Raw genomic sequence first — 26,250 nt, 5'->3', positions numbered from 1 at the left:
CCCACCTAAACTCCCTCCCAGAGCCTTAGGCAGGTGGGGGGGGGCAGAGTTTGGGGGAGGCAGGCTCTGGGCACCACCAAAATTTCTGCAAACCTGCCGCCCCTGTAACTATGAGCACTTGAATTTTTAGATGCCAAACAATGGCAGTTGTAGGCAGTCAGCACATGTGAAAATCAGGCCCCCTATTTAGATGCCTGACTTTTGGCTCCTAACTCAAACCATGAACAAAACTATTTAACTATTCGCCTATTAGTGGTAATGTTTCCACAGAATGATTTTCATTACATAGAATTAAAACACTAAACCCTAAACATGTTTGGTTTAAACCAAAGAGTAGAACGCCTCCACATAATTTTAACATTTCATGGCTATTGTACAATTTGAAATCAGTGTTTAGAGCCACAGAATTCACAGCAGCATAGTTCCATTTGAGGTAAATACAGCAAAACAAATCTAACTTTTTTTTCTTTTGGTTTCTGATTACAGGTGTTATCTTACTAACAAAATCAGTGTCTTAAAAATAATGTATATTATATAACTAACCAATTTGTAGGTAAAAAAAATACAGACAAATCCACTTAGTCAGGATGTCCGCTCATGTGATAATTCTCCCTTCAATACAACCAATTTAAAAGCTAAAAAAGAACAATAACTTATTCTACAAGGATTTATAAATAATCACCCTTGAATTCCTTAAGAAAGGAAACGGACACTATGCTGACGCACAAATACTCTTAACATATCAAAGCTTTAAAAATAGAACAGCACTGCCCTATAGATAAAAAAAATTGCCAGGACTTTCAAAACTAGAAGCCCCTAACCTTAATGCTCTTACACAAACACCAGGAAAAGGAGGGGGGAGAGACACACACACACAAACGGGTTTATGCAAACAGGGCCAAATCACCTCCTTTAGTGTTTAAACTCTGAGAAAAGGGGCTTTTGTTGGGGAAATTTCCCCATGCAGAGATATATCTAACAGTCCTATTACAGGGAAGATGCAGTGGTTTGCCATGCAACATGGGAAAGGCTGTGGGGCCTGCCTCCAAATCTGGTGAATCCCAGGAGGCCTCTGTCATTACACTGGCTCTGGCCACTGGTGGATGCCTGACTCCTTGGCAGTACTATTCCATTGGAGATGCTCTACCAGAGATTTCACCCTGGGGCAAATGGGAACATTTTTTGCAGTTAAGTTAATATAGCCTGGGAGACAGGCAGGTCCACCCCAGTAGATGAAATCTTGCATAATCAATCATTATGGACCTCTGATTACAAAAAAACGGAGATCTGATATTTGATTTTGCCCCAGACCATTCATGTCTTGAGTTTGCAACTAATTTAGCTACACTCTGCTGTCACGTAGAGTACACTGCATTTATGTCACCTTGCAGTGCCAGGCCTACCTACACAATAAAAGCCTGCTTTATAGGATGTAAGACCTTCGGGGTGGGAACCAAATTTTTGTTTTGTGTTTGTAAACACCTAGCACAATGGGATTCTGATCCATGCCTAGGGCTACTATGCACTACAAATAATAAATAATAATGCTCACAGCTAGAGAAGTTACAACTTTAAGTTGAAGTGGTAAGAGATTTGTGTGCAGCAGTTGCACTGTTTGAGAAAAAGTGTGATCATGCAGTAAGAGACTAAAATAATGCATATGAACAAAGGTGTAGAGTTAAGGGTGAACACAATTTTTAATCTTCTCTTAACAGAATTTTATGTATGGCAGGAAAACAAATTCTACAATCTGGAATTATTTGGCTAGATGCCATCAGAATGCCCTTTCTTAGGCACCTGAGTAGGTCTTGTAAAGTGAGCAAATGGAGCCATATTCTCAGCTCATACACATTATGTAAAGACAATAGGGGCAGAGATATTGTGGAGGATTGGCTCATTCACTCTGCATCTCCAAAAAATGCAGCAAATCACTGCACACTTTGCAAAGTATGTACATTCACTAAAAAGCTAAGTTAGTAACGTGCATAGGCATCATATATGTTCACTCAGAATGGATCTAGTTTCCTATGTCATAGTGCTTCCTGGTTAAGTCACTGAACCTCTGTTCATCTGAAAAGCCTGGCTAATAATGCTTAGCATACACAGTGTTTCTCTCGTTCTTGGATTCAGAATCAATCCTGAAGCACTTGCATGAGAGGAAAGTGATCAGGAACAGCCAGCATGGATTCACCAAGGGAAGGTCATGCCTGACTAATCTAATCGCCTTTTATGATGAGATTACTGGTTCTGTGGATGAAGGGTAAGCAGTGGATGTATTGTTTCTTGACTTTAGCAAAGCTTTTGACACGGTCTCCCACAGTATTCTTGTCAGCAAGTTAAGGAAGTATGGGCTGGATGAATGCACTATAAGGTGGGTAGAAAGCTGGCTAGATTGTCGGGCTCAACAGGTAGTGATCAATGGCTCCATGTCTAGTTGGCAGCCGGTATCAAGTGGAGTGCCCCAAGGGTCGGTCCTGGGGCCGGTTTTGTTCAATATCTTCATAAATGATCTGGAGGATGGTGTGGATTGCACTCTCAGCAAATTTGCGGATGATACTAAACTGGGAGGAGTGGTAGATACGCTGGAGGGGAGGGATAGGATACAGAAGGACCTAGACAAATTGGAGGATTGGGCCAAAAGAAATCTGATGAGGTTCAATAAGGATAAGTGCAGGGTCCTGCACTTAGGACGGAAGAACCCAATGCACAGCTACAGACTAGGGACCGAATGGCTAGGCAGCAGTTCTGCAGAAAAGGACCTCGGGGTGACAGTGGACGAGAAGCTGGATATGAGTCAGCAGTGTGCCCTTGTTGCCAAGAAGGCCAATGGCATTTTGGGATGTATAAGTAGGGGCATAGCGAGCAGATCGAGGGATGTGATCGTTCCCCTCTATTTGACATTGGTGAGGCCTCATCTGGAGTACTGTGTCCAGTTTTTGGCCCCACACTACATGAAGGATGTGGATAAATTGGAGAGAGTCCAGCGAAGGGCAACAAAAATGATTAGGGGTCTGGAACACATGAGTTATGAGGAGAGGCTGAGGGAGCTGGGATTGTTTAGCCTGCAGAAGAGAAGAATGAGGGGGGATTTGATAGCTGCTTTCAACTACCTGAAAGGGGGTTCCAAAGAGGATGGCTCTAGACTGTTCTCAATGGTAGCAGATGACAGAACGAGGAGTAATGGTCTCAAGTTGCAGTGGGGGAGGTTTAGATTGGATATTAGGAAAAACTTTTTCACTAAGAGGGTGGTGAAACACTGGAATGCGTTACCTAGGGAGGTGGTAGAATCTCCTTCCTTAGAGGTTTTTAAGGTCAGGCTTGACAAAGCCCTGGCTGGGATGATTTAACTGGGAATTGGTCCTGCTTCGAGCAGGGGGTTGGACTAGATGACCTTCTGGGGTCCCTTCCAACCCTGATATTCTATGATTCTATGATTTCAAAGCCCTTTGCAAAGGTGGGTGTGCATAATTAATTCTGTATTAAAGATGAGTGACAAGAGGTACAGAGGGGTTACTAACTCACCTAGTTTCACACAGCATATAAGTGTCAGATTCAGTGGCTGAATTCAGGTCTTTAAGGTTACAACTCAATGCCTATCACAGTACCACCCCCCCGGGCAACATAGGCAAAACAGTCAATTTTTCAATCTCAATTTTCTAACACATCAAATGGGACTAAAGTTCCCAGCTCTGTCACAGAATTGTGTGACCCTGAGCAAACCAAATAACCTCTGTGCCTCAGTTACACCACCTCTAAGCTTTGTTAAACAGGGGTTGTAAAGCACAGGGAATTATTAAGTGCATTTGGTGGAAGAAGTGGACCTAAAAGTCAGGACTCTTCTTGGCTACCACCTTGTGCTTAGTACTATATGTAAATTAAGGGGGCATCTGAGTGGGAAATACAGCAAAAGAAACATCTCTTTTACTAGATTCTGTGTTCCTAAAATAATTTAGAAAAACTGTTTCTTTTTGGGCAGATAGAACTTAGGAGAGAAGCTCATAGCTTACTGAGCACAAGCATACAAACAGGGCGTCCTACCAACACTAGGAACATTGCCAAATGTATTAATAACTTGTATCAAATCGTTGTGTATGTGCAAAGGGTGAGTCTCAAAGGCCTATAACTCAGCCAAATCAAAACATGCATTCACCAGAAAACTCAAAAGGTACTTCTCCTTTGGGGCTGTTGCCCTTCTAAATACTACCTTCATTTACCCACTTATTTTAGTGCTCAAACTTTTCAAAACTACGCCACAAAACCAAATTCTACTTAAAATGTCTTGGCTTTTGCTCTCTCTCTTTTGCTGAACTGCCTTTGCTCCAACTTCCAAAAAAATTCACGGGACAGAGACCAAAAAAATTAAATTTCATCCCCAAAGGCTAAAAGGTTTGAAAAGTTATGAGCAAATGAGAACAGAGGTTTAAAATAGCTTTGCTGCAACTGCATCTGGAGTACTATGTTTATTTATTCATACCACATTTTAGAAAGATATTAATAAATGCAAGTGCATTCAGAGAAGAGCAATAAAAGTGATTGAAGGTATGGAGAGATTAACAAATGAAATACAGATATCTTGGTTAAGTGAGAGCAAAAGAGGGAGGGGGGAAAACTGAAAGCCACCTACAAATATTCAAGGGTCTAATCTTGCATTGTGTCATGTATCAGTTCCCTGAAGGACTGGGCACCAAGGACGGAGAGCAATTTACAACAGTTGTAATAGAATGAAATTGAGAAAGGAAAAAATTACAGCTTAATATAAGGAAAGCCCTCATTGCGAGATATATTAAGGTATGGAATAGTCTCCTTAGGGAAGTGTTGGAAGCACAATTACTTGGGATTTTCAAATTAGACTGGCAAAAACACTGGAAAATGTATTCTAAAGAAAAATTCCACGCTGACAGGGGTTGGACTGAATGACCTAATAAAGGGATGCCCAACCTACAGCCCACCAGAGCACTTCCTAAGGCCCACAGCCTGCTTCAACACAATATACTAACAGCCAATTCATTAATGTTTTGTCATCATGTTTATATCATTTTAGTTTATACAACTGTATAAACAGACAATACTGTATACAGAAACAATCTTTCTAAATACTTAAAACAAGCTGAACTTAAAATATAAATCAATGCAGGTGATTTTAAATCTTATTAAAATATGTAGAATCTGTTTGGCTCACACAAGATTGTGCTAGGGTTTATGTGGCCCTCCCATGTAATAATGTTGGGCACCATTGACCTAATAGATCTTCTCCATCTCTGTCACAGAATCCAACCCCATCTCTGATACAGCCTTGTTACTGACTCCTAGCCTAAACCTGTCCAAGTCAAAGACTTGCCTTAACCTATCCCTGGTGAAAGCCAACCTCTCCAAATCAGTTGGAAAATACTACCACTGTAACCTGTTTTCCCAATAGGATCTAAAGTCAGTCTTGGGATTACAAAAACCTATAATGCAGGATCTAGCAATAATTGAAAAAAAATCATCAGGAAACAGAACAGAAAATTTCACAAAAATCCTACCCTCGTCTCTTCAAGAAAGCCTTTTTTAAAAAGAAAAGTAAATAATTACATATTTTAAAAAGTCAAAAAATAATTCAATAATATAACATTATAAAAATCAAAATATATAACTTTCTGACATGGGGGGGGAAGCATCCTGATCTTTTGTCTAAATTGGCAAATTACTGAATAGTTTAAAAAAAAAAAAAGTGGAGTGTTAAGCACTCAGTTACCCTAAATCAGATTGCTCTATTTTTTTCCTTTAATGTAAAATCATTGAATTATTATACTGCATACTGTTTTGACTAATAAACGTAAGACTTTAGGCTAAAAAATGAACAAACTAATTTTCAACTCTGTCTTGGGAAGAGGCACCTTCTTTAGGAAATTCACACATTTAAAGCAGTAAACAAGAGAACATGGTTAACATTTCTGCAAACACAGCACATAAAATATTAAGAAGCAAGGTAACTAGGGAAGAGTGCTATTATGTATCTCGCTCTACCAAGTACAGACATTTGTTTTAAAAAGCCCTAAAGTCGAGTATAGTAGCTTTGTCCTTTCCTTTTAATAATCTGATTAAGCCTTTATACTGAAATTCGGTTAAATTTAAAGCAAGAAATATGCAACAAATTGTTCCTCTATAACAGGGAGGAGCAAATTTTTTGGCCTGAGGGCCACATCGGGTTTCCAAAATTGTATGGAGGGCCGGTTAGGGGCGGCTGTGCCTCCCCAAACAGCCAGGTGTGGCCTGGCCCCTGACCCCTATCCGACCCCACCCCCAGCTTCTCGCCCCGACGACCCCCCCCCCCCGGAACTCCTACCACTCCCCGTTCCCTGTCAGCCCCCCCCCCCCCCCCGGACTCCTGCCCCATCCACCACCCCCTGCTCCCTGACCGCCCCTGGACCCCCCCTCCTTCCTGACTGCCCTCCAGGGACCCCTGCCCCATCCAACCACCCCTTCTCCCTGTCCCCGACCGCTCCCGGAACCCCTGACGCCCCATCCAACCCCTCCTCTCCTCCCTGACTGCCCTCCAGGGACCCCTGCCCCCGTTCAACCCCCCGTTTCCCGCCCTCTGACCCCTGACCGCCCCCTCGAACCCCCTACCTTCTATCCAACATGCCCTGCTCCCTGCCCCCTTACCGCGCTGCCTGGAGCACCGGGTCAGGCCAGGCTCTTCAGCTGCGCTGCCCCAGGAGCTCACAGCCCCCCCCGCCCAGAGCATCGCGCCGGTGGCGCAGTGAGCTGAAGCTGCGCGGGAGGCGGAACGGGGGGGAGGGGCCGGGGGCAAGCCTCCTGGCCAGGAGCTCAGCAGCTGAGCAGGAGGGTCCCACAGGCCGGATGTGGCCCATGGGCCGTAGTTTGCTCACCTCTACTCTATAGCTACTAAGTTGATATTATATCTTGCCTCTTTGCTGCGTGTTCATTTCACTAGCTGCCTGTGCGGGCACAGATTGAATTCAAGGTTGTAGTTTTAAAATAGAGAATACAGAAACTCTTTCTGAGCCTGTGGCCCTACATATATTATCACAGCTTATGAGGTCCAAGCAGATAGCAACTCTTGAAGCCTAGAACATACAGGAAGTAGTACTGTGTATGGCCCTGGTCCTGCAAGTACTCATGTATGAGAATAACTTTATGCACATGCATAGTGCCAGTGAGTTCAATGGACTGGGGCCTATATTTTTATGTCTACAGTAACGGGGCTACATAAAGATTGCCTCTCTGGAATCCAGACCCTTAACTCAAAAACAATTTTATTTCAGAATGCCTTTTTCACTGTAAAGCATGTTGATTAGTTGAGGTTTTATTCAAATTCTTTTATGCTTTTTTCAAAAAAAAATAGTCTTTTAATCTATTTTTACTGTACCAATGCTTAGTATGCTTTTTAGATCAGTGTTATTAGGCCACAGGGAACACCTGACAACAGAACAGCTGTGGTTCTGCTGAACAAGAAAAAGCTGGATTTGAGTGGGCCAAATGTGTATGGCCCTGTTCCATAACAGCTCTGTACTTGCACTGGGGTGGATAAGGGCAAAGCAGAGGCAGGCTGGAGACAGAGCCACAAGAGATAATACTGCTATCATCCAGTTCTCTGCTCCGTGACAGTGGTACATTAGGGACTGCAGAGAGCTTCTTCAGACACTGAGCTGAAGTGGCTTCCACGGAGAAGCTCTGCAGTATGTTAGACATCTTATATTCTTAGCCAAGTTACTGCATCAAGACGCTGCACATACAGACTGAAGCTTTGCAAAACCCCAAAAGATGACAGCATCTTGCTTCTCATTCTGTATTAATAAGTACTGATGCAAAGAAATTAGGGATTTAGTAAAATAAATCAATGGCTTCAAATATTCTAAAACAGCTTAAAGGCTGCCTCACCTGCATACATGTGGTAGGTCAGTCTCTCAATGAGTTTGACAACAGTTCCTGCCTTGAGGATAGGGATTCCAGATTTGGGCTGCATGTTTTCTTCAAATACAATATTCTCTTCAGAGTCTGGTTCTGCAAACCTATAAAGCTCAGGACTTGGAAATCTCATCTGCTCCTCCTTCTCTTCCTGTAGCATTGTTACATCTAACATTCTTTCCAGAGTGCTTCTATACTGTAAAGATATCAATGCTGCCATCCAGTTGTTTTTCTCTTCTGCTGATTTAGCAGCAAAAATAACACTGTTCTCATCTTTTAAAATAATTTCAAAGGCATGTTTATATTCATTAGTGTCGTCTTTATCATTGATTTGTACCTTTCGCATAAAAATTTTTTCTTTCAGACGATACTCTGCATTGCTGGCACCGGGAAGTCTTGGCTGGCCATGATTCGACTTACAGCAAATCATTAGTCCATCAAAAAGGAATATATGTCTCTCATGTTTTGCGCCTACTCGTGTGAGAGTTCCTTCCATTATAAACTCATTGCAGCACTGTCCAATGTCTTTACCCTCCCAACCATCAATGTTTTTCTGGATCTCATTCATTTTCTTGATTGCTAGTTGTTTCCCCTTCATCTGCTGACTATAGAACCGACATGCAGATTCACTTCAGTGAATGGGAGTAGTAATAAAAAAAAGGAAATACCACATTAGTTCAGAAAGGATAAAATAATCTATTCCTTCCAAACGATAAGATAAATGCATGCTCAAAGAAATACATGCTAACAAGAGAATCATTTTAATGAAACCACCAGTATGGAGAAAGTGCTTGCTAATTCCTAAAGTGCTCATTTGGATACAAGCATTCTATGTGTTATCAACTATGCAATGTAAAATGTTTTTAAACGAAGTGCCTAATCAGCAAAAGGCAAATTGTTACAGTACATTTTTACATGCTCTAACTTGTGTTCTCAATTTATTTCCATTATTAAGAATGCACTTAATTCTACCGGCCTCAATTAGCAGCTAAGCTGTACAATGCATTTATGTCTAAGCCTAAAGATTCCATTTTAGAGTACAAAATTTGATTAGTTATCAAGGAAGTATTAAAATAGTCCTAAATTAATGTATTGAACAGAATTTTTAAAAACACCTGTTTCTATATTACTTATAAACTGGCACTGCACGAATATTGTCATTTATTTTAATCATAACCAAATATATCTGAAGTAAATAACATTGCAATTAATTACTGGTTCACATTTGAGCTTGGTTTTCAACTGAGTATGCACACAAAAATCTGTTTAGATCATTTAAATGGTTCCATGACATAAGAATATCTACTTTCAACCATAAGAAATGCACATTAGCAATTATAATTTTACAAATCCACTTACTATCTGAAAAAAAAAATCTACAATTTATCTTTCCTTCTGCTTACCACTAGATTCTCAGGATGTCTTGACCAGTTGTGTGCAAAGACAGATACAAATACGAAAAGTTTTAAAACAATAACAAATTATCTTAGCTTTGATGTCACTTCCTCTAAAAAAGCAGGCTGTCACAAACTATTTTGTTCATTGTTTACTGAAAGAGGAAACTGGGAACCCTGGATTTATAGCAAAGCATTGAGGGCTGAAAGCAGAAAAAATGGAAACATGTTTACCTAAGTCTTCGCTTTGCAAGACTTTTGGAGCATATCCTTTCCATACTACTCTGAAGGTTAAGCAGGGCTGTTATCGCTTGCTTTAAACATTCTTTATCCTCTTCATCCTCACTCTTTTCTTCCAATTGCTGTGAATATTGAAAGCTAAATATTAAAAATGTTAAAGAATGATGGTATATGCATGTGTGAAAGCATTACAAATAATCTGTTTAACAGTGAGAAGAAATCTCTCCATTTGCTGGGTTTGTGTGTTTTTCTTATCTAAATCACAGAATAATCTACATTAATTAGATGCATTACCAACAGCAATGGGGTGTGTGGGGGGGTCCCCTTTAAGAGAAGAGTTCCTTGTCTACCCAAGGACTCAGCTGTGCTAGGGAAGAAGCTACCATTCTACACCAGGTCTCTCCAGTCCCCCTCATGCCACCAGCAGTATGGAAGAGAGTCCCCTTTAAGAGAGAGACCTCCCTCACTGGGCAGGGACATAATTGGGCATGCGTGTTTATTTCTAAATTAATAGGTTTACAACCCATGTGAGAGGAGCTGGTTGGGTGTTTTATATTCTTGTGGGTTGGAGACATAAAGGGGAAGCCTGTGTGTCTTTCTGAGGGATATGAATGTGTTTGTATGATGTGCAGCCTCCTCCATATTACATATATGAAGATTTTCCTGGGAGTAGGGTAGATTGGTTTATGGCCCTATGGGAGAAGGGCTTGGAAATGAGGCTGGAAGAGGTTACGCTTCTTTGAGAGAGAGGCACAGGGAGGGATAAGGCTCTCTGTGTTTGGGAGGAAAAATGAAGGAGAGGTACTAGTGTGTGTTTGTTTTTAAAGCCCTCTTTTACAAAGGGGTTTCTTATTTTAGTTTGTCAATTTGGTTAGTCCGAGATGGAATTGTAGGGTTTGTTACTGTAAGCTCCTTTGGGTTTGGTTGAATAAGGGTTAGTAGTTACATCATTGAGATGTCTTTTGCAGTCTACCCAGGAGGTCCCTATTTGGGTACCTAGTGTGAAAGGTAAGTCCTTTTGCTGGCCACCTTAAAGTGGCTCAGAGTGAGGGAGCACTGCCAAGAGCTTCAGGAATGGAATCAGAGTTGGAGGGGACGGAAGCATGTTAACAGTGAAGGTTTGGGTCCTTCTCTTCCTATAGCGGATGGGGAGGCAAGGATGAGACAAAGCAGCTTGAAAAAATGGTGCTAGACGTAAATCTGAATTGAGATTTTCATTTCTGTGCCTCTGGCTTAGTCTGCAGTTTTCTCAGGGGGTAGGGTATCAGTGGAAGCAATTCCTAGACTATGGTTATGCTTATGAATACATCAGTCAGCTGTCAATAATTAACAATAATGCTCGGATTTGATAAGAGATGAAATTCTTACACACCAAGTGCTAGCTCAACAAAATTGTGGGGTTTATTTGGCACATTTGGTCTCAGGCAGGTATCAGTGCCACATGAACCCACGGGTGAATCAGAGTGGAGGTGGTGCGACGGTGGTTTGCATCCAACTTGAAATGTAAAAAGGTGTCCCGTTCCCAAACTGGATCAAATATACTGTGTCCAACTTTGTACGAAAGTCCTGGGGGACATTACTTCTTTCCATGATCTGTTCAAGTTCATTATCTCATGTTGTAGACACCAATGCTGACAGCAACAACTTCAGCATTCCCATGGATTGCCAACTTTCTGAATCAATTTAGTTTTTCCTGGTCACCATGAGGCCAATGAGATGATCCCTGGTGGTTTCTATTCCAACTCTCATAGAATCATAGAATATCAGGGTTGGAAGGGACCTCAGGAGGTCATCTAGTCCAACCCCCTGCTCAAAGCAGGACCAATCCCCAACTAAATCATCCCAGCCAGGGCTTTGTCAAGCCTGACCTTAAAAATATCTAAGGAAGGAGATTCCACCACCTCACTAGGTAACGCATTCCAGTGTTTCACCACCCTCCTAGTGAAAAAGTTTTTCCTAAAATCCAACCTAAACCTCCCCCACTGCAACTTGAGACCATTACTCCTTGTTCTGTCATCTGCTACCACTGAGAACAGTCTAGATCCATCCTCTTTGGAACCCCCTTTCAGGTAGGTGAAAGCAGCTATCAAATCCCCCCTCATTCTTCTCTTCCGCAGACTAAACAATCCCAATTCCCTCAGCCTCTCCTCATAAGTCATGTGTTCCAGTCCCCTAATCATTTTTGTCGCCCTCTGCTGGACTCTTTCCAATTTTTCTACATCCTTCTCGTAGTGTGGTGCCCAAAACTGGACACAGTACTCCAGATGAGGCCTCACCGATGTCGAATAGAGGGGAACGATCACGTCCCTCGATCTGCTGGCAATGCCCCTACTTATACATCCCAAAATGCCATTGGCCTTCTTGGCAACAAGGGCACACTGTTGATTCATATCCAGCTTCTCGTCCACTATAACCCCTAGGTCCTTTTCTGCAGAACTGCTGCCGAGCCATTCGGTCCCTAGTCTGTAGTGGTGCATGGGATTCTTCCGTCCTAAGTACAGGACTCTGCACTTGTCCTTGTTGAACCTCATCAGATTTCTTTTGGCCCAATCCTCTAATTAGTCTAGGTCCCTCTGTATCCTATCCCTACCCTCCAGCGTATCTACCTCTCCTCCCAGTTTAGTGTCATCTGCCAACTTGCTGAGGGTGCAATCCACACCATCCTCCAGATCATTTATGAAGATATTGAACAAAACCGGCCCGACCCTTGGGGCACTCCACTTGATACGGGCTGCCAACTAGACATAGAGCCACTGATCACTACCCATTGAGCCCGACAATCTAGCCAACTTTCTATCCACCTTATAGTTCATGGCTGGCCACACTCTTGATGTAGTGTTTGGATTGGGATTGGAGGTACGAAATTTGGAAACTAAACCCGTCACAGAGCAACCACAACGTCCATTGATCAGAGGTTAGGGCACCCAACTCATCACAATGAAGGATCGTTTAGATTGTGCATCATCATACTAACACAACCTGAGTTTTCCACAGGGCTCTCAAGGAGAACACTAATCTCCTGACAGAACCCTCAATCAATGGTTAGTGGGATATTTGCATCTCATCCTGACGACGTGGACAGCTAGCAACCTCTTAACCTGGCTTTGTTCTTGCAGGTTGCTTAGTTTATATCTGACCTGTAACAACTCCAACGTGAGGGAGGACAGCTCAAGCACCGTTGGCAGAAGTCTTGGGATGAAACAGATTATAGCATAAAGATCTTTGAACTCTTATATTATAGCTGTGAACGAGACTAAATGGAGATTCTTCACCCCCCCCCCACACACACAGTACCCTCTGACAGTCTTTTCTACTGTTTGCAACCTGGGTTTCTGGTTGGATTCCCTGTTATGTCTGAATGACCATCTTTCTGCAGCAGCCAAAGTTATTACTTACCATGTGTCTGTCTCTGAGGTTGCAGCCTTCTCTTTCCAATGCAGAAAGCTGGAAGCAGCTTTTGAGCATATGGAAAAACGCAGACTGATTTGCTTAAAGGTCGGGATTCAAAGTAAATGAGATATAAGTAATTCCATCACATACTTATAAGATATACGTAATGTTATCCGGGACTTTGATTCAGCATAATGTTATTTTATGATACAGGTTGAAGACCAAGAAAAATTAAAACAGGCCCTTGAACCTGTGCATTTTGGTGTAAGAGAAGCAGGAGTAAGATAAAATACTTGTTCTTCAAGTCATTTTATTAATGAAATACTTATACAAAAATCTGATCCTATATAAACGTACACAATGCTTTTTAGCTCTCCTTCCTAATATTGTGCAACAAGAAAGAGCAGTACGGAGAACAATTTCCTTGAGGTGGTGAAGAGATTAAAAGGTTTTAAAAAAATTCGTCAGACCTGGTGCTTTCACGTCACTAGGTAAAACATGCTTGCAGGTTACTTTATCCTGATAAGCTCTAATACGTGACTCAAAGAAATAACTTTTCTTGGACTCTGATGAAGCCCAATTTTTAAAAGTTACCTGTACTTCCAACTCCATATTCAAATAAAAATCAAGTGTTCAAAGCTACTAATGAATTTAATCATATCAAAGTTTTTTTTTAAAGTTAACTTATATTTAGCATTTCGTAGTTTTAAAAACATTGTGTACACCAAACATGTATTAGGAATATGGTTTATTATAAGTGCCACTATTACTGAATTATTACTTACAGTCAAAAACAGAATAGCTATTTGCAAGGTTTTATGTTAACCATACAAAAATAGCCTCCCCCCTCAAAAAGAAAAAGGCTTCTGCCTTCATTTTTTTTTTTTTTTTTTTTTGAAGAAACAATTAAAGAAATAGGTTGTGCAAGGAAACTTGGTAGGAGGGAGAGTACAGGAGGATTTTTGTAATCTAGTGTCAAATTTAAACCTACTTTCTTGGAACATATTGGATCATGAGAAACAAACAGGATGTCAATGGACATATACCACAAAAAATTCAAACTGCCATTAAAAGTCCCACTGATTTATTGTAGATGTATAGTGCCACCTAATGAATCAGTGCAATAACTGCAAAGTATAGGTGTTTGAAGTCTTCTTTTGTAAAGAAGCAGAGCATAGGGAGAAAGTCTAGCTAAGCATGACTGGGATACTGAGGATATTATGGTCTGTTTGGAAAACTGCCTACATTTTTACCGGGTCCAAGAGTTCATACCCTCTTCCCCAAGCTGTTAAAGTCATGGAGCACCTCTATCTGCCAGTCAAACATGTTATGGTCTGAGACGGGTGGCCAACTTGAGCCTGAGAAGGAGTCAGAATTTATCAATGTACATTGCCAAAGAGCCACAGTAATATGTCAGCAGTCCCCCCCATCAGCTCCCCCACCACTCCCAGTGCCTCCCACCCATCAGCACCTCACCCTTGCTCCCTGCCTCTCCCGATCAGCTGGTTCGTGGCATGCAGGAGGCTCTTGATGGGGGCAGGGGAAGGAGCAAGGGCACAGCAAGCTCAGGGGAGGGGGTGGGAAGGGGTGGAGTGGGGGCAGGACCTGTGGCAGAGCCAGGGGTTGAGCAGTGAGCAACGCCCCCCCCCAGCACATTGGAAAGTTGGCACCTGTAGCTCCAGCCCCAGAGTCGGTGCCTACATAATGAGCCGCATATTAACTTCTGAAGAGCCACATGTGGTTTCGGAGACACAGGCTAGCCACCCCTGGTCCGAGAGAATAACCAGTGGGCAAGAACTCAGAAGCTATAATTTCCATACAACAATAGGCTTAGTTGCATACACATCAAGACTAAAGCCCTCAGTTCCTGTTAGGCTCAGCCCACCCATATGATATAGTACAGGAACCCATACCCACAAGTATTCACAGGTACACTGCCCAGAGACCCTGACCAAAGCTCAACAATTAAGACATGCAAGAGGAAATATGTATTCAGTCATTCCAGCAGTTGGAGGATGTTACAAGTTGGGAGACTTTCTTCCAAGTTCAAAAATAAATACTGCAAAGCACAAACAGATTTGAGGGCAAATAGGATATAGAATCATCTACTGTCATGAATGTCAGCACGAGACCTGCTCCACTCTTTGGAGTATTAATCACACCTAAGTAGTAAGAAAAGATTATCCACCTTCAAAGAAGGATTAGATGTTTATATGGAGAACAAGAGTATCCAGAACAGCAGCAGCTGATGGTAGCAACAAGTATTGTGAAGGATATAAAATCTCATGCTTCCACAGTTTAAATCCATCTCGAACTATTACAGATTAGGATCAGACCTCCATGGGGGCAAATTATTCTAAATCTGCCAATTGTGGGGTTTCTTATACCTACCTCTGAAGCATGAAGTACTGGCCGCTGTCAGAGACAGGACACTGAACTAGATGAACTATGGATCTGATCCAGGAAGGACCACAGGAAATGCCATTGTAAAGGGGGCCCGTTCAACTACAAGAGTTAGTTCAGTTGACCAATACCAAAAAGTTATAGGTAGCTGAACACACCAGAAATTCAGATAAAAAAAATATTTAACCCAGATTATGACCCAATACAGGCACAACAGAAAAACCTGAGACAGGATCATTAGGTTTAACACATCCAAATACTAAGCAACTTGTGACATATGAGAAGCACAAAGATTATCGAAGGCCTAAACTGCACCTCCTCCAAGAAGAGGCAAGAGCAAAAATATTCCAAGCCCATCTGTGACCTGGTCCAAAGCTGATTAAAGTCAACAAGCCTTTCAATTGATTTAACAGTCTTTGGATCAGGCCAATAGCCCCATAACCTACTTTAGATAAGACCCTGAGAAAGCAGACAGAGCATCAGACAGGCACAAAGGATAGGCAATCTGAAGTAAGCGGGCACCTGGAGGCACCCCTCCTCAATCAAGAGGTTGCATTCAATTTATTAAAAGGTTATTTGGGAGTGTCTACTTGAAATAGTCATCCTCTGCATGCAAAGTATTATATAATAAAATACTGGGAGACAGTATGTAAGAGGTGCAGAAAAAAAAACTTGCCTATGTGCTCTTATATGCTATGGACTCCATATTAAACACAAAGATACACATCCAGTGACCTCAGTAGAGGAAAACTTTACATCCTATTCACCAGGGATTTATTTCCCCAGGGACCACTCCTACAGAGGTCCAACCATCAATCAGCTTAGCCTATATAAAGTTGTTTTATTTTACTGGTGGGAAAGAGACCACCAGGAAACTCCTATAGCACATTAGCATCAACAGCGTTTTCTGTCATGGAAACATCCTCTGCCTTTCCTGACTTGATGGTTCAAACATAGCACATAATTAGTAAAAAGAAAAGGAGTACTTGTGGCACCTTAGAGACTAACCAATTTATTAGAGCATAAGCTTTCGTGAGCTACAGCTCACTTCCTCAGATGCATATCGTGGAAACTGCAGCAGGCTTTATATATACACAGAGAATATGAAACAATACCTATTCCCACCCCACTGTCCTGCTGGTAATAGCTTATCTAAAGTGATTTCCAGCACAAATCCAGGTTTTCTCACCCTCCACCCCCCCACACAAATTCACTCTCCTGCTGGTGATAGCCCATCCAAAGCGACAACTCTTTACACAATGTGCATGACAATCAAGCTGGGCTATTTCCTGCACAAATCCAGGTTCTCACATCCCCCCCCCACCCCCATACACACACAAACTCACTCTCCTGCTGGTAATAGCTCATCCAAACTGACCACTCTTCAAGTTAAAATCCAAGTTAAACCAGAACATCTGGGGGGGGGGGGTAGGAAAAAACAAGAGGAAACAGGCTACCTTGCATAATGACTTAGCCACTCCAAGTCTCTATTTAAGCCTAAATTAATAGTATCCAATTTGCAAATGAATTCCAATTCAGCAGTTTCTCGCTGGAGTCTGGATTTGAAGTTTTTTTGTTTTAAGATAGCGACCTTCATGTCTGTGATCGCGTGACCAGAGAGATTGAAGTGTTCTCCGACTGGTTTATGAATGTTATAATTCTTGACATCTGATTTGTGTCCATTTATTCTTTTACGTAGAGACTGTCCAGTTTGACCAATGTACATGGCAGAGGGGCATTGGTGGATGTGCAGGTGAACGAGCCTCTGATAGTGTGGCTGATGTTATTAGGCCCTGTGATGGTGTCCCCTGAATAGATATGTGGGCACAGTTGGCAACGGGCTTTGTTGCAAGGATAAGTTCCTGGGTTAGTGGTTCTGTTGTGTGGTATGTGGTTGTTGGTGAGTATTTGCTTCAGGTTGCGGGGCTGTCTGTAGGCAAGGACTGGCCTGTCTCCCAAGATTTGTGAGAGTGTTGGGTCATCCTTTAGGATAGGTTGTAGATCCTTAATAATGCGTTGGAGGGGTTTTAGTTGGGGGCTGAAGGTGACGGCTAGTGGCGTTCTGTTATTTTCTTTGTTAGGCCTGTCCTGTAGTAGGTAACTTCTGGGAACTCTTCTGGCTCTATCAATCTGTTTCTTTACTTCTGCAGGTGGGTATTGTAGTTGTAAGAAAGCTTGACAGAGATCTTGTAGGTGTTTGTCTCTGTCTGAGGGGTTGGAGCAAATGCGGTTGTATCGCAGAGCTTGGCTGTAGACGATGAATCGTGTGGTGTGGTCAGGGTGAAAGCTGGAGGCATGCAGGTAGGAATAGCGGTCAGTAGGTTTCCGGTATAGGGTGGTGTTTATGTGACCATTGTTTATTAGCACTGTAGTGTCCAGGAAGTGGATCTCTTGTGTGGACTGGACCAGGCTGAGGTTGGTGGTGGGATGGAAATTGTTGAAATCATGGTGGAATTCCTCAAGGGCTTCTTTTCCATGGGTCCAGATGATGAAGATGTCATCAATATAGCGCAAGTAGAGTAGGGGCTTTAGGGGACGAGAGCTGAGGAAGCGTTGTTCTAAATCAGCCATAAAAATGTTGGCATACTGTGGGGCCATGCGGGTACCCATAGCAGTGCCGCTGATCTGAAGGTATACATTGTCCCCAAATGTGAAGTAGTTATGGGTAAGGACAAAGTCACAAAGTTCAGCCACCAGGTTAGCCGTGACATTATCGGGGATAGTGTTCTTGACGGCTTGTAGTCCATCTTTGTGTGGAATGTTGGTGTAGAGGGCTTCTACATCCATAGTGGGCAGGATGGTGTTATCAGGAAGATCACCGATGGATTGTAGTTTCCTCAGGAAGTCAGTGGTGTCTCGAAGGTAGCTGGGAGTGCTGGTAGCGTAGGGCCTGAGGAGGGAGTCTACATAGCCAGACAATCCTGCTGTCAGGGTGCCAATGCCTGAGATGATGGGGCGCCCAGGATTTCCAGGTTTATGGATCTTGGGTAGTAGATAGAATATCCCAGGTCGGGGTTCCAGGGGTGTGTCTGTGCGGATTTGATCTTGTGCTTTTTCAGGAAGTTTCTTGAGCAAATGTCTCTGTCTGTCCCCTCAGACAGAGAAACACCTACAAGATCTCTGTCAAGCTTTCTTACAACTACAATACCCACCTGCAGAAGTAAAGAAACAGATTGATAGAGCCAGAAGAGTTCCCAGAAGTTACCTACTACAGGACAGGCCTAACAAAGAAAATAACAGAACGCCACTAGCCGTCACCTTCAGCCCCCAACTAAAACCCCTCCAACGCATTATTAAGGATCTACAACCTATCCTAAAGGATGACCCAACACTCTCACAAATCTTGGGAGACAGGCCAGTCCTTGCCTACAGACAGCCCCGCAACCTGAAGCAAATACTCACCAACAACCACATACCACACAACAGAACCACTAACCCAGGAACTTATCCTTGCAACAAAGCCCGTTGCCAACTGTGCCCACATATCTATTCAGGGGACACCATCACAGGGCCTAATAACATCAGCCACACTATCAGAGGCTCGTTCACCTGCACATCCACCAATGCCCCTCTGCCATGTACATTGGTCAAACTGGACAGTCTCTACGTAAAAGAATAAATGGACACAAATCAGATGTCAAGAATTATAACATTCATAAACCAGTCGGAGAACACTTCAATCTCTCTGGTCACGCGATCACAGACATGAAGGTCGCTATCTTAAAACAAAAAAACTTCAAATCCAGACTCCAGCGAGAAACTGCTGAATTGGAATTCATTTGCAAATTGGATACTATTAATTTAGGCTTAAATAGAGACTTGGAGTGGCTAAGTCATTATGCAAGGTAGCCTGTTTCCTCTTGTTTTTTCCTACCCCCCCCCCCCCAGATGTTCTGGTTTAACTTGGATTTTAACTTGAAGAGTGGTCAGTTTGGATGAGCTATTACCAGCAGGAGAGTGAGTTTGTGTGTGTATGGGGGTGGGGGGGGGTGTGAGAACCTGGATTTGTGCAGGAAATAGCCCAGCTTGATTGTCATGCACATTGTGTAAAGAGTTGTCACTTTGGATGGGCTATCACCAGCAGGAGAGTGAATTTGTGTGGGGGGGTGGAGGGTGAGAAAACCTGGATTTGTGCTGGAAATCACTTTAGATAAGCTATTACCAGCAGGACAGTGGGGTGGGAATAGGTATTGTTTCATATTCTCTGTGTATATATAAAGCCTGCTGCAGTTTCCACGATATGCATCTGAGGAAGTGAGCTGTAGCTCACGAAAGCTTATGCTCTAATAAATTGGTTAGTCTCTAAGGTGCCACAAGTACTCCTTTTCTTTTTGCGAATACAGACTAACACGGCTGTTACTCTGAAACACATAATTAGTGGGATACATGATTCATCACTTGTGGTGGTCAAGCTCACTGCAGGCACCACAGGCTCCTTGCATGTCTTCATTTCCCCATATGGTCTCTATGCCCCCCCCTCCCCCAATTTCAGGGACCCCCTGCAACTCCTCCAAATCTCTCCAACTGCTAGGGCCTCTCTTTCTCCCCTGCTCCCTCTGTTCTCTTCCCCTACACCAGCGGCTTTGTGTTCAGCCCTATTCTCACTTCCTGCCATGCCCTCAGTGGCAGAGGCTCTGTTTCCCCTTCTTCCATACCAGATTCCCCCAATCTCCCACACCAGGAGTTTTATGTGGTCCACATTCCCTTGTCCAACCATTGTAGGGGCCTGTGCAGCCCCATTCTCCTCTTTCATCCAACTACCCCAGTACCAGGGTGCCCACAATCCACCCTTCCAGGGACCCCGTCTGCCTCCATTTCCACCTTCTCCACATTGCTAGGTGTTCTGTGAGACTCCTCGTCCCTCCTGTACCAGGGGCTGTGTATTACTACTTCCCCCCATGACAGGGCTGTGTGCCTCCTATTTTACCTTATCCTGACACCAGAGGTATTCTGTGTCCCCCTTGCCTCATACCAAGTTCCCCCAATATCCACCCACCAGAGGTGCTGCATTTTCCCCATTCTCACTCCATAGCAGGGACTGTATACACTCCCACTTCTTTCCCCTGTGCCATGGTACCTCAATCTCCCCTGCAAGGGATACTGTGTGCCCCATTTCCCTTCCCTCCACTAACACCTCCCCCCATGGCAGGGGTTGTTCGAACCCCCATGGCATGGGCTGTGTGCCCAGTGCCCCCTCCATGGGTTCCACATCCTCTTCCCCAGGTCAGAAGTTGTGTGCATACCCCCATTTCCCCCCTCCCCCCCAATTATTCTGACTTTTCTTCCAGACAAAGCATTCAGGTCACTGACCTGTTAAACTCACCTCTGCTCATCTTCCCAATAGAGATGGAATATTGTTACTAGTAGGTATTAATGGGTACCATCAACCAGCTCTTTGATCTATAGGCTATTGCAGATGTGCCCCAAGCTGAGACAGTGGTAAAGAGCTGGTAGGGACTCCCATGTGTCCCCACGCTTCTCCAAGTCAACAGGGTTCTGGCCTTTGATGCCTAGCACATTTCTGAATTTCTGGGATAGTTGTTACATACAACCGAAATGTCAATGAGTTGAGTGCAAGGCTTTTGCAAGATCAGCCAAACTGTTACAACACGGTGGCTTGATTCTTCATTTGAATGAGGATCACCTTCCAATTCAATTCCACTTTCCTCAGCAGGTGAGCTGCAGTCTGAGCTCCACACTGGCATGGAAACGAAAAGTGGGAGTCAGAGCAACCAGCACTGGTGCCAGCAAATCTCTCAAGCACCCTTCACTCCTGTGCTATACCTTAAATGTCTTCCTCCACATAAGGCCCTCTCTATTAACCTCTGTGATGCAGACCCATGTTTCGTTGGTCAGCTACTTGAAGCTCTTCTGGAGTGCACGGATGCCTTGAGCCCTAACAGGAGGCAATGATTTCAAGACCAGCCCAAGGACTGGTACTAGAAGCAAGCGACATACAGTGCATAAAAGGTCCCACACATGTGGCAGTTATGCACAGCACTTTTCAAAACACTCAGCTCAGACACCAGTGCTTCCACATGCACGATCAATATTCTAAACAATATGCAAAGGAGATTCCATGGGCCTGGACACTAGGCTAATACCCCACCATGCATAAGGCAGTTGGACCACCTACGGCACATTGTGCCAGGGGGAGACATATTGGTGCACTAGGTGCTAGTCAGAAACAATGGTGCCTTGGGGAGTTATGAGGAGCCAGAAGAGGTGGTGGGCCACTGAATCCCTCGTTTAATGGACCACACTGAAGACATCTATGCCACAAAATATCTAAAGACCTTGAAGAACCAATATCTCATGGAGTCCACCCCAGCCCCTGTTGTGGATCCCCCAATCTGCACTCTCTGTGCACCAAGAAAGTAATAGGCTAGGAGTAAGTCTGTCTCCAAGACCCAAAAGGCTCTCCAGTTCCTAGGCCCCATCAACACAAGCTGCCTGAAGCAGCTAATAGGTAGGTCTGGGAGCACACCACATTTGGAAATAGCTGACACCCCATCCAGTTGTGAAGCCACTGTCGGACTTAGGAGGCAGTCAAGTGCTGCATAAATCAGGAGGCATGGCTATTACAGGAAGCATGTCACATTCAGAGCTTTGATGATAGCATTTAGCAAGACCTTTGAACTTAAAATTTTTTTCAATACTCTGAACTAATTATAAATTCACTATAGCACAAATACACACCTGAGTTTAATAGGTCAATTTAGATTTACGTTACAAGGTTCCCATTTTCATAATAGATGTTAACATACTACTTATACAAATAGAGAAAGAACTACACTTTCTTAAGAGGATTATTACAGATTCTTTTTCGTGGGCTACACTGACTCACTTAATTCTAGACCTTTAAATTAAATTATGTTTATTGTGTTACATAGTCTTTCCTTGTGTGAACATGGCATTACATACCAAAACCCAGGAAGAGCCAATGAATAACTGAATAAGGAAAAAAAACCCCTAATGCCTAGTATCTTATAAAGATAATACATGCTGTTCCAATATAAGCAGGAGAAAAAGATCCACTGAAGTTTGGTTTCCCTAATAAATCATAGAATTCAGATATGGCATGGCATGACATTTTTGGGTCCTTCAAAATTCACATTTGATAAAATTAACAGAGTGGCAATATGACAAAAATGAAATAAAAAAAAATATATCCAGTAAGTTTTACTCTAACATTACCAGTTCATTAGCAGTTTCTGACTTGATACTCTAAGTGCTACACAACTTTCACGCAGATTTAAAGTATGTCAAACCTGAGGATGATGTTGGCTACGTGAGCAATTCTCAAATTTTTTTTCCATACTATGTCCAATGTAACAAAATAATTTCCACTTACCCCTCTCTCATCTAGCTACTAAAAAAAGTAGTTGTGACCCCCATTGTTGGAAGAACCCATATTCCAGGTAGGTTAGGAACTCTTGTATTTTTTTAATTGCTGCTATTTCAGAATGAAGGATTTTCCCCACATTAGAACTTGAAAAAAACCTCTTAACGTTAACTCATAATTAGATGCATAATTCAATTTTATTGAACATTTATAATTTCTTAAACTAAAAAGTACATTCAAATTACTGTTTTAATATCCAAACAGGTGCCAAAATATGTAATTTAAAAAAATTATTTCAACACATACAGATGTAATCTAACCCTACAAGAAACAGATGAAAACAGCATTGTTTGCAAATATGTCAGTCAACACTGTCAGCAAAAGTGACTCTTGAACCAGCTACAAAATTTTATAGAAGTCTGCAGTAGACTCAAATAGCTACTAGCAGATTCTTCGTATGGATTTTGTATGCTCAAAAGTCCAGCACTGAGGAGCTGCATATGTTGCCACTTGCACATTTGGAGAAGCTGCTGTAACTAAAAATCCATCTTTACACTTTCCTGCCTAACTTCAACTTCATCAGTTCCTTCCATACTTGCTGCTATCTCTTCCACAGCAGTTGCATTATCTTTCTGGATAAATGTAGATGCCAGCAACAGTTCCCCTCTGTGGCCCCCCATGCTCTTGTGAGTCCTCTCCTCCTTGGAGTCATCCAGTTTTTTCCTCCTCAGCTGGAGCAGCACTGCAGAATATAGATGGACATTTTATTTTAAAATGTTTCATTAACTAGACTGGTAACATACATTGTTCCATCTATATTTGAAATATCACAAAATATTTACCTATTTGCTTTCACATTTGGGATTGAGGACATCCATTTTCTTCCCAAGAATTCTCCATCACAGTAAAGTAATGTTGATTTAAAACACCATCTTTCCTTTTTCTTATATAATTCCAATTTGTAATAAAATTCACCTTAACAGCATCAACATGATTAAGCATAGAGTCTGATTTTTACTGGCAGAGTTATGAGGGCTTGCACTCATCTCGATGGTATTTCTGCATTTGGACATGTTACACGATAACTTCTGAATGCTGCGTCCAATCAATTCCAAAATTTTCAGGGAGTGTACTAAGTATCAACAGGCAGAACCCTACTCATTTTGGTGACAACCGGAAAAAACAAAGGGAGAAATGGGAGACACAGAATGGGTTTCCAGAACTAGCAGCTTCAGCCACCTCCACAACTGTCCACAGGAGCAAAGAACCGGTTGATGGCAGCCATTATCACCTTCCAGTTTTACAATACCCTCACCTTAACTCTGCCCATCCTCCCAATACAGTTTAAAAATGCTGACAACTCTGAAAAAAAATAAAAGAAACAGAAAAAGGATGAATAAGAATGGCAGGGGAAATGGGAGCACACAGAACCCTGGCGGGGGGAAGGGAGGAGCTGGAAGGGGAGAATGGTGGACCTGGCATGAGGGGAAAGGGGACCACACAGCCCCTGGCATAGAGGAGATGCGGGCTGGGGAAAGCTTGTTGGGGAGAGGGGGATGTGGAGGGAGTCAAGGAGCCTTTGGGTTGTGCAATGAGCTCAGACAATAGAAGCAACGTAGCAATAGTATCACCTGCTAGATTACTCCTATTTTTAAGTTGATTATATCTTTCCATATGTCTTCACTGGGGAGACCGTTTAAAATGTTAGTAGAACCACATTCTCTGTAAATGCAAGAGAGACTTATACATCCCTGTCATGCTGCTGTAGTTTGGGTGACAGGAGAAAACATTCTGATAACAGGGCATTACACGTATTAGATGCTAAATGTACTTTTTTATTATACATACAAAAAAAAAGAGGCTATGTTAAAAGAACACTTAGGTTGCCAGTCAAGCATTCGTAAATTAGGAAATACTAGATTTAGGGTTGTCTGTGCAAACTAAGTTCTGCCTCCATTGTGCATCTTTCCTATGCACTGAATGAGGCAGAGTTCTGTGGAAAAGACAGCATGTGATCATGCAGTTAAAGACAACCATAATGCATATGCACAAGGGGTCAAATAAGGTTGCACAGACAACCATAAATCTGACATTTTCTAACTTTCAAGTGCTTGACTTTGCTACCTAAATAATGATCTCTAATTTAGGGTTTTTTCTACATAATTTCTTAAGTTTTTAGTCAAGGAAAAAGGTAATATAATTTGTTTTTATGTGCAACTGTAACAATCCCTATCATGCAGTGTTTAACCCAGAGCCTTTCAGCAGTGGAGTAGAGACTGCAACCCCTTAAACTACAGAATTAACTTCATTAACATGCAGCAGCAAAAGGTGGTTATTCAGGATGGGTCAATCGGCTTGGGGAGTGGTTGAAGGGGTAGCCCAGCTGGTCTGGCTTTCCCATCCCCCTGAAATTCGGGGAGCTCCTGCTGCTCCTGGTGTCCCTAGAAAAGGGCCAAGGAAGTGGGCCACTTGGGCTGTTTGCTGAATCTGTGGGTGGATGAGGAGGAAGGCAGAGCCCAGCCTGGTTCCCGCCTCATGTGGTGCCTCCATAGGAGGGTATGGGACACTGGGGCCATGAGCCATGTCCAGGTGAGGGGACCTCAGCTCTTCCCCTTCCCCTCTCCAGCTGCTTTGGAAGCTCCTACTAGTTCCCAGTATGTCTGCTGTTGTAGTAGCAGCAACAGCATGAGCCTGGCATGAGCCACGAGCATGCTGCCAACATTTTCCTGAATGCAAGCAAAAGGTGGCATTTTCTAAACAGCCTGTAACATAGCAAAAGCTGAACACAATTTCATGGGACAAAGAAAAGGTACTTCCCTAGCCTAATGGCATGTCCCCATGTCAAATATCAAAAGTTCACCTCAAACAATAGAAAGGCGATAGAAATGTCCTGAGAGTTCTTTACAGAGGAAAGTGTTAGGCAATTTAAGTATAAGGGTCGTTACCAATTCCCCCTGTAATAACTTCAGTCTGGTCTACTCCTAAAAATTAGATCAACCTAGACTGACATTGCTTGGGGCTGTGAAAAATTTTGTGCCCTGGGCAGTATAGTTAGGTCAAGCTAACCCCTGCTGTAGATGCATCTAGGTCAGAGGTGGGCAAACTACGGCCCGTGCACCAATTCCAGCCCATGGGACCATCCTGCCCAGCCCTTGAGCTCCCAGCCGGGGAGGCTAGCCAGCCCCGGCCCCTCCCCTGCTGTCCCCTCTCCCCCGCAGCCTCACCTCACCACGCCGCCAGTGCTCTGGTCCGCCGCTCCTGGCATGTGGTGCGGCTGGCTCCGGCTGGGCTGCGAGCTCCTGACGCTCAGTGATTTTTCAGGCTTATCACAGTACTAAATTTTGTATTCTTCACAATACTGTAGACATAATTCACTCAATCTTTTTTGTACTATTTACTTAAACATATTAAGAAACCTTACTAGAATTATACAACAATTGAAGTGATCTTCCAGAATAAGACAGCATGCGAAAGAAATTCAAGTTCTGAGACGCAGCCAATTCTGGCCCATTTTAGTTTGCTAAGAACCTGGGGAAAAGTATATATATCTCTTTATCTTTTCATTGC

At 43.0% G+C, this 26,250-nt stretch overlaps 1 protein-coding gene across 3 annotated transcripts in view; it reads right to left on the bottom strand.

Moving 5' to 3' along the window:
- SOS1 (SOS Ras/Rac guanine nucleotide exchange factor 1) overlaps positions 1 to 26,250 on the bottom strand; it is a 93,225-nt gene that overhangs the window by 24,874 nt on the left and 42,101 nt on the right. For all 3 annotated transcript variants that reach the window (XM_073339808.2, XM_073339811.2, XM_073339809.2), the window contains 2 exons: positions 9,540 to 9,667; positions 7,885 to 8,540 (listed from right to left, as the gene is read on the bottom strand). In XM_073339808.2, coding sequence (XP_073195909.1) covers positions 7,885 to 8,540; positions 9,540 to 9,667 — 784 coding nt within the window. The remainder of the gene's footprint in view (positions 1 to 7,884; positions 8,541 to 9,539; positions 9,668 to 26,250) is intronic.

Source organism: Lepidochelys kempii, chromosome 3 (genome assembly GCF_965140285.1).
Source record: "Lepidochelys kempii isolate rLepKem1 chromosome 3, rLepKem1.hap1, whole genome shotgun sequence".
Lineage (NCBI taxonomy): Eukaryota > Metazoa > Chordata > Testudines > Cheloniidae > Lepidochelys > Lepidochelys kempii.
Note: the sequence above shows the minus strand (reverse complement) of the source record. Positions and strands in the feature narration are given on the sequence as shown.